Source organism: Sitodiplosis mosellana, unplaced genomic scaffold (assembly GCF_009176505.1).
Source record: "Sitodiplosis mosellana isolate CC-2019 unplaced genomic scaffold, AAFC_SMos_1.0 Smas_scaffold_6191, whole genome shotgun sequence".
Lineage (NCBI taxonomy): Eukaryota > Metazoa > Arthropoda > Insecta > Diptera > Cecidomyiidae > Sitodiplosis > Sitodiplosis mosellana.
In genome coordinates, this window is record NW_022601432.1 from 4,648,269 (window position 1) to 4,657,663 (window position 9,395).

At 36.8% G+C, this 9,395-nt stretch overlaps 2 protein-coding genes across 6 annotated transcripts in view; both read right to left on the reverse strand.

Annotated features, from left to right (window-relative positions):
• LOC129576779 (uncharacterized) overlaps positions 1-9,395 on the reverse strand; it is a 55,180-nt gene that overhangs the window by 33,986 nt on the left and 11,799 nt on the right. The gene's annotated exons all lie outside the window — the stretch shown is intronic.
• On the reverse strand, positions 2,621-5,404 carry LOC129576777 (uncharacterized). The gene is made up of 2 exons (XM_055462450.1): positions 4,540-5,404; positions 2,621-4,472 (listed from the first exon to the last, which is right to left on the reverse strand). The coding sequence occupies exons 1-2, from the start codon at positions 5,150-5,152 to the stop codon at positions 2,848-2,850; spliced, it is 2,238 nt and encodes a 745-aa protein (XP_055318425.1). The 5' UTR covers positions 5,153-5,404; the 3' UTR covers positions 2,621-2,847.

Here is a 9,395-nt window from a genome sequence, read left to right on the forward strand (position 1 = left end):
TCTTTTTTTTTGTTTAATTCAATCGCTTTGTCAGCTGAATTAGTTCTTCGATACGTTTCAATAAGCAATTACTAATAATAATAATCGAACAAAATGGTTCATGTCCCCACTCTTTCTCTCTCTCCGTGTTCGTTCATCGCTCGCATCATGAAATTCGTATATCAAACATCCTGCACATGGTGAGCTTCATTCGAATGGGAAATTTGGGACACACACACACACACACATCGAGTGCAGAAAAGTCGCTGCGGCCGCATCTGATTCGCAGCATAATAGCGACAAAGCATTGACACACACACACACACACACACACACACACACACACACACACACACACACGCACACACGCACACAATAGAGATCGGATGAGTGGCTCAATTGATTTTCTATGGAATCGGCCAATTCTATGATGTTTAATTGATAGTTTACTTGGGCAGAAAAATGTGCGCGACGTTGCCATATTACGTGCATAAAATGGATATTGTTACCATTCAGTGGTGCAGGCAAAGAAAAACCATAAAAAATGCTTCAATAAATGAAACAATGCAAAATGTGGCGATCAACGGTGGTAACAAAGCTGGTGTAGTCGTAGTAGAAAAAAAAGGAGAGAATTGTACGTCCATTCACGTTGAACATTCACAAAATGTTTGTCACCTTCCATTCAGTTTGCATGAGCTCATTTGAAATTCGTATGAAATAGCATGATTTTACAGCATTCATAGTGAGTGAGAAATGCAATTGCAAGCGAACGAATAACAGCAAAAAATATATATAGAGATAGAAAAACTACAGCATTTAACTAATGGTACACGTTTTGATTATTGTTTTAATACAACCATTTTTTTTCCCTCCGTTTTGCTTGTTCGTTTCAAAATCATAATTTCCCATGAAGTACTTGCAAAGTTAACATCACACCAATCAAAAGCATGCACATGATTTGCATAGAAAATGTGGTGCACATTCGCGCTTTCGATGCATTTGGTTCGGTGTGACTGTGTGTGTATGGGTGTGTCTGTGTATGTATGTATGTCGAAACCAGGTTTCCGCCAATTTTTCTCCCTTTCGCTCGTTCCTTCGTCAAGCGTTTGGCTCAAATATGCACAATTCATTGTCATGATCGCAAAAGAATTTCAAGTATCCATAAATTACCAAGTGCTTTTTCGGATGTTAACATAGCGAATTTTCCTCAAACAAATACGCGCGCGACGATATACATTGCCCTCCTGACTAAATGAAGTGGCGTCGGAAAATATGTTTGCCTGAATTTTCCACTGCTGTTTTGGTTTTCGCTCTTTTTCTGTCCCACTATTCCCTTCCTCATTTGCGTCGCTTTTTATTTCGCTGGGCATTTGTGACATCCTTAATGAAAATTCTCTCGCTTTTTATTTTGATTATAAAATATTTTCCAACAAGTACACCATGTCCGGAGTAGGTCAGGAGGTTTACTGATAAATTCCATTGAAATTTGAAGTGATGTGAAACAATTGGCAAAAATTAAAATCGACACACACACACACAGTCAATGGCATCACACAATCCAATATAGCCATATATAAGCCTTAACATTCAAAATTACAATTAAAATGAAGCAATAAAAAAAACGGCCATATTATTTCATTTTTTCCTCATATTTCTTTTCCTTTCTCTGGAAATGTTACCATCGAATGTGTAATAGGCTTAAGTTCGATACGTATAATACCGTTTTATGCGCCAATCGAAAAACGAATGGCCGGCGGAAAGATTCGTATAACAGTCACGTAATTCCAAACTGTAATATCCTTTTGAATAATTTGTTAGTGAATAAAAAAGGGATTTTTGTGTGCTAAAGCCGACAGAGAGAGGGGAGAGAGAGATAGAGAGAGAGAGAATGAACTCGAGACACAAGTATATGTCGGAAACAAATGTATTCTATTGGCATAGAAATGCATATTAAATAATTTCTATTCGACACAATCCAAAAAGGATGCTCAATTTCTATATCTACGAAAAGGATAATCTATTCGGTCGTTCGTTCGTTCGTTCGCTACTTCATTCTCATTTGAATTACTAATCGGTTGGTTTCCATGACTATAGCATATCCAATATAGCGAATGCTAAAGTGCTTTCGAATTTGTAAAACGATTTTGAAAATCATCCACTGAACAAGCGATTTATTCGATTTAATTGCTTTTCATAGTCGACCGACGAAAATCACAAACTATTTTAACGAACCAGCACAATGTCATGCATCACCATATATTTGCGACGAAAATCGTAATTGAGATAAATTTTGTCCCATTATCAGTACAATAGCACTGCAGAGAACACATGTATTTAACGATGATCACAAAGACTTTCCAAGAAACTAACAATTCAATGGTTCAAATAACATTCACAATTCAAACTTTTCCACTTAGCGATTAGATTTGTCTATGAACAAATTGCTTAAACCAACCAATATATGAAGTCTACAGTGAATACTGACAGATTTGCTTGTCGCATTGCCTTCAATTCTATTGTAATGTTTGAATTCATATTTTACGTTTTTTGCCTATCTTTTCATCCGAGTACCAAATACTTTGTAACACACGACTGTGAAATTAAATACAAACGTTTGGCCGTGTAATGAAAACACAATTCGTTTTTTTGTTGTTGTTATTGAATTTATTCTTTGTAAAAATGAAATATGAGAATTTTGCCAAAATATCTACAACACTTCTTGAATTTTTTCTTTGCTTATACTAATGTAAATTGTAGAAAACATTTTCTTTGTGGGTGTCAGTTTGTTATTTTTTATTAAGTAATTAGTAGCGTCAATATTTTGTGCTTCAAATCAAATTACATGTGCATTTTTTTTGTGCAATGGATTCAAACGAAAACTTTGCCGTGACAAGTGGAGCAGTGCGTTTCTTTTAAAGATCTATCATGTTTTACTACGTAATTCTGCAAAAATTCATCTTCAATATTCCGATACAAATTTACTGTGTAGTTTGACAAGTATTCGCTCAGAGATTCACAATCGTTGGTAGCACAATGTTTGGTGAGCAAACAATAGATATCGACGACAAAAATGTCTACCGATATGAAGCGCCCTAGAGATTCCTGGATGTGTCGTGCATGGTCAGTTAGCAACTGTTTAACAATCGCAAAAAACTTTGTTGCCATTTCATACGGTAGTTGCTTCATGATCTGAACAATTGTTTCGTGCAATTCATTTGTGTTGGCCGCTGGGGAGCATTTTTCCAAGTCTGCCGCATATTCGCATGCGAATTCATCAATCAATAGTTCCAATTTACGGTTTTCACTTAGATCACAATCGAATCCATACGTCTCATCGTAAATTGATTCAATTTGTTCAAGTGATTCAACCTTTTCAACGCTGATAGTCTCACGGATTTCGGCATCGATTGATTGTAATTCATCATCTTTCTTCGACAGAATATAACTATTCAAATCGGTGTGTTCGATGGCCGATCGGTGTGCCAGCTTAATATGCATCATTTTCAAGAAACGTTCAAAATGGACGGATGTCTTTATACGTACAATCGATTGTGCTATTTCGATGACAAACTGTTCGACGAATTGCAGAAATTTATTACAGGCTTTGAACGTCATTTCTCGTAGCAAATTGATTACGGGCCGTAGAAGTGAATTTAAATTCCCAATATTTAATTTCCGCCCCAAGGATCGGATAATTTTATTCACATGCTTATCAAATTCAACGCAGTATTCACGTACAATCGATGGAGCTAAGATGCCGCAAACACCTTTCATCATATCTTCGATGGAAACTTCAGCGCTTTGTACCTTTCTCAATATCATTTGAAGCATTTCCATTAACACTCTCGGATCGCTGAGACATCCTTTCAACGAACGCACCACCGGTTTGGCTACAGTAGATCCGCAAACTTTTGCCGTTCGACCGACCAAATCTTTGAACGATTTTTTTTGGCTTACGCACAAAAGTGATGTCATTGACTCGATCTCGCTTAGATCGGTGGCCATCAGTTGTTTGGCCGCTTGAAAATTGCTCACCGAATGCCGAACCAAGAACAAAGCAATAACTAATCGCACCATTTGCTGGCCCGAAATTGGTTCACGTTTCAAAAGTGCACTGACTATCGAAAATGATTCATCTACGCATGCACCAGTATTCAGACCAATCGCTCCAATACTTATGACACGAGTGGAGTTTCGTGCCAAAGTCGATATATTTCGTCCATTGCGTGCGGCCCGTGCAACCAATTGTGTAGCACCTGCTGCTGATGCCGACACTATACCCGCACCGACATTGAGCCATGCGCCACGTGCTTCCTTGTTCTTCAATCCAATGCTTTGCTTATGCTTTTTGCGATCAAACAGATTGTAACCACTGCGAAGTCCTGTGAAAACAGCACACGTCACTCCTGCAACAGTTGCAACACCTAAAACCACCGGAGCAATGGTCACTGCTGGTATTAATGAAATACCACCGATTGCTGCTGACGCCAAACCTGAACGGGAAAAATTATTTGCATTAAATTAACGATTATGGATTCCATTAAATGATCACCCACTAACCAATCACCGTTGATCCAGTGTCTAATTTCCTTGTAACACCCGATTTCCGTAAGAAAATATCCAATAAAACCAGATCGGTTGATGGTAAACCATTATAGATGCCCATTTTCGGTGCAATCACAAGACCATCATCGTATTTATTGTTGTTACGAAAATCATCCCAGTTTCCATAGACTCGACCGTGTTCATCGACAAAAATGGCACAGTGCTTGTTTTGACCATTCTCGTCAATCGAATTGCCACTGCATTTTTGAATACGAAATAATGAATGAACCGAAAAGTGTTTTGATTTGATATTAAACGGATAGGTGATACGGCCAGTGATGTTTGTGTCGTAGACAACACACACAAATATGGGTGACATGAGCAGTTGAAAATTTCCACGATGACTTCTTTGCGACCAAATCATGTCGATCAATCGAGTTTTATTCACTTTATCCAAACCGGGCAATAGTACGTCGATTTTCATCTCAACAAACACTTTACTTGCATAACAATCATAAATGAGATGTGAACCATAGCCGAAGATTTCGTAAAAACTTTGCTGCATTTGTATTATATCTACAGGCATTTCATTATCTACACCAATATTACATTCATCACTTTCGTCCATTGTTTGTTTATTTTGACTTTGATTTTTATGAATGGACTAACTTTTAATCAATCAATTAAACGGGCAATAATTGATATATGAAACGATTACGAATACTTTTGAACAAATTAAATATTCAAGATTAAAATGTATAAATTTAAGGTATGTACATCATTGGATTGGCTGCTTTCACTATTTACAAGCATTTTTCTTCATACGTCAATTACCTGTCAAAAAATGTATGGATGGAGATGCCCAATCGAAATGACTCTCATTACGATCGAGTTGACTTGTTTATTTGACAGGGTTGGAATATACGCCAAATTGTCTTGAATATTTTCTCTTTGTACTTTTGTGTGAGTGGTTCGTTTACAGAGTCAGTTTCATTCAAATTACCAATTTAAAGTGCTTCTCATTTCGATTCTATCGTTTCAAAGTATTTTAATTATTCTTCAATACGTATGTAAAGGATACTTTACAGCATTGACTGTTTGCTGGATGAAATTTTCCATGAAATAGAGACGTATTTAAAGTATCCAAAATCAAATATTCGAAGTTTATATTGGTTACAGAAAACCCCATAACTTTTCTCTAATTGGAACTCATATATGTATATTTTCCGTGATCATAGTAGCTAGTTATTCTGTGTGAAAATAAAATAGTAAGAGTAGCTGTTCATATCGCAGCTTAAATCCAAACAAATCCTTTGCTTGTGTGTAAAAATCATGATCCATAGCCATGCGTTCCATAAGCTTTGGGTCATGTCCTGTGTTTGTGTGTGTGTGTGTGTGTGTGTGTGTGTGTATGTGCATGGCTCACTACATGTGGTGTATTTGGATTAGTTATGGTCGTTGATGAAATCCGCGTTATATTTAACAGGATGCGAAACAAAAGATTTGAGAGATAAATTGTTCAAGCTCTATTTGGCAAATAGACCATAGACCACTGCTGCTACTGCGGTGACTGATGATATTCGAGTAAATGTTTCATGTGTATCTTGGTATCGGATCACATCAATGGCTAAATATTCGGTGAGCACGGAGATCTTGCTTGGTCATTTAAAGAATAAATAAAATTCATAAAGTACCGAGAAAAACACTCCCATAAAATGTGTCTCGAGCCAAGTGCCAACAAAATGCATTTCAAAATATGGACGAAACACACGGATTGCGTGTTCACTGCACATAATTTGTTTATTGACAACGGTTTAAAGGCATCGATTTATACGCATACATGCATACACACCGACAGTCTGCCCGTGCCCAATTTCTCCAATCTCTTTCGGTACATTGGTTCGCATGAATAGTTTATGACTATTGCATTCATTGGTTCATTGAGATTAGATTCGATTACTCTGAATACAAAGATAAGCCTTTCATTTGTTGTTTGATTTCGATAAATTCAATATTGTGTGTGCTTGCTTCAATATAGACAATTCGCATGACAAAAGAAGATATTGGATACTGAATATGATGAATATGATAGTAAATAATGCAAGGCCATTTGATGCGAGAGCGAAAGAGAGAGAGAGAGAGAGAGAGAGAGAGAGAGAGAGAGAGAGAGAAAGGGAATGAGAAACACAGAGAGAATTAATATCGTTTCGATGAGCACATCGACTCCGAATCACAGCCAGTTCAAAGCAAAGCGTTTTCTTTCTTCCTTTCATTCTCACTCTCTTCTTTTTCCTCATTCCACTGTATTTATTCTTATGAAAACTTGAAAGTTTTCTTCATCAAATGCGATGAGAGCATTCTTTGGGCACACAATTAATTCTCTCTGTTGTATGGGATCGGATAAAAGTATTTATTTTATATTTGTTCAGTCGATGTGGATTAGCTAAGCGGAGGGATTTTTCTCATTTTCTCCCACCCTCGTTTCATCGTTTGTGTGTGTGTGTTTTTATCTTTTGTGAAAGCAAAAACTTCATCTTTCCCCATAGACTTGATTTGCTATCAAGTTTGTACTTTTTGCCTCTGTCTCTCTTTCTCTCTATCTCTGGTTCATCTTCTGTGATTGCGTTGCGAATACTATTTCCATAACGATAATAGGTTAATCACATTCTATAAAACTAGTCAGAGCTCATTGTCGTTTTATCTTTTTTTTATCTTCTCGTTTCGTCTATATCACTCGGCATTAAGATTTTTCTTCTTCTGCTTCTTCGTCTTCTTGTTTCAGACCAAATGAAGAGAATTTTAATCGAATTAGCCAATGGGGAGATGTTAACAAACTGAAATATATTCGCAGCAAATGTTATTAGAATTTATAGAAAAAATTTCACAATTTGTCACACTACCTCTTGTTCGATGTGCATTTATAGCGACCGAGGCCGAGTGGCATACCGATTTTTCGATCGGTGACTGCATAGAACCGCGGGAAGAAGAATCAAGTGGTTGGTTGAACGTTAAAAACTTTTATGCGCTGAAATACTCTAATTACTTTTCCGCTATCAACTCAGAATCATATTGAATTTTACTCAAAATTCCATTTTCTACATGCCCCGTTTTTCTTCTGTTCTCTTCCCGCTACACAATTAATCAAAAAGGAATGAAATTAATGATTTAAACCGTTTAAGACCAGCCGAGCAACCGTTTTCTCTTTCTCACGATGGTTTTTAGCACACAATTTGCAGCTGAAACAGATGTATACATTATAACATTTTCTTGCCGCTCTTTCTATTCCTGGAGTTTTGTCATCGTGAATAAAATATTCGTACGAAGTATTAGGCAGGAAAAAAACGGTCCCCATAAAACGACGTAACAAAACTAAAAGAACATGAAAAAACCCAACACAACGGAATGGATACCATGTTAGGCATGTGTCACACACACACACACACACACATATATATATATATATGTACTTATGTATAGAAGCACACGACCACATTCGGGTTAAAAAGGTCGTACTTGTGCATTAACCACTTTAGCGATTGTATATCAATCACAATTCAAACACACATGGCTCAAATTGGATACCATTAGTTATTGTCCCATATCTTTCGGTACATGGATATGGAACCGAGCTGGTTGATAATTAGACGACAAGAAAGGAAAATAAAAATAACGTTTTCATTCATTTGTGAACATATTATTCATGGGCATGCTTTGACGCGGCAAAAAATGAAAATGGTTGACAGACCTTGACGGAAATGAATGAATTATCGGAATGTAATTCAGTTAACCGATCAAAATGTGTACGAACCTACCAAAATGGAATATATCACCTTACGAAAACTCTCCAGGGTTTATATGCAAACAAAAAAAATTCTAATAGAAGAAAACACTTGATTCTAGACTTGATTATCACATACACACAACAAACACATGACGCGAATAGAAGTATAACAGCTCACACAATGTCTATCAACGGTTGCCGCTTAATTTGAGCCATTTATGCATTCACATGATTGATGCGAGTGCACGTACACACACAACACATAGCATAAGCTCATTCAAACTTCAAAGCTTATGGAATAGGACAACAACAGTGACGTGCTAATACTTGATAAACTAATTAGTTTTCACTCGGTTTTTCGAAAGCCTAACAATTAGTGGATTTTGATGTTGACAATAAAATGCTAAACTATAATAAACACATCACCAACGCGCCAAATGCCATGTCGCATACATTACAGCAAGCGCCGAGCAGACGAAATGGTCACATTTTATCGAGATGGTGTCATTACAGATACTTTTATCACACATCAACTTGACATTTATTGAAGATTTTGATTGAGAATTTAAGCGCAAATCAGCTTTTTTTCGTACATATAAGTAAGTGTCATGACAATCGAAGACATGTGGGAAAAAAACAGCACGAAAATTCGTCAAAATATCAAAATATTGTAATGAAATGTGTGCATTATCCCAGATTTATAAGAAATAAACGACCGGATTTTCGAAGGAACCAAACACTAAATGGCTCCTGGTCGACCAACGATAAAAGCCATAATCGTAGTAATAGTATCTTGCTAAACATAATACTCTCAGAGCCCCATTTACGAAAAACGAATAATTTTTTGTATAAATTACCAACCAAAAACCGCAATACCATTTCAAATGGGGTTTAACAAATTATCGGTGACGTCGTTGTGTCATTGGTAGACTACGAGCAGAGCGTTTATGTTTTTGTTCGAGTGTGTCACAACTGTTATTGTATTGACCCATTCAAAGGGCTTTTACTTCTTCTATCGCTCTCTCTCTCTCTCTCTCTCTCTATCTCTCTCTCTCTCTCTCTCTCTCTCTCTCTCTCTCTCTCTCTCTCT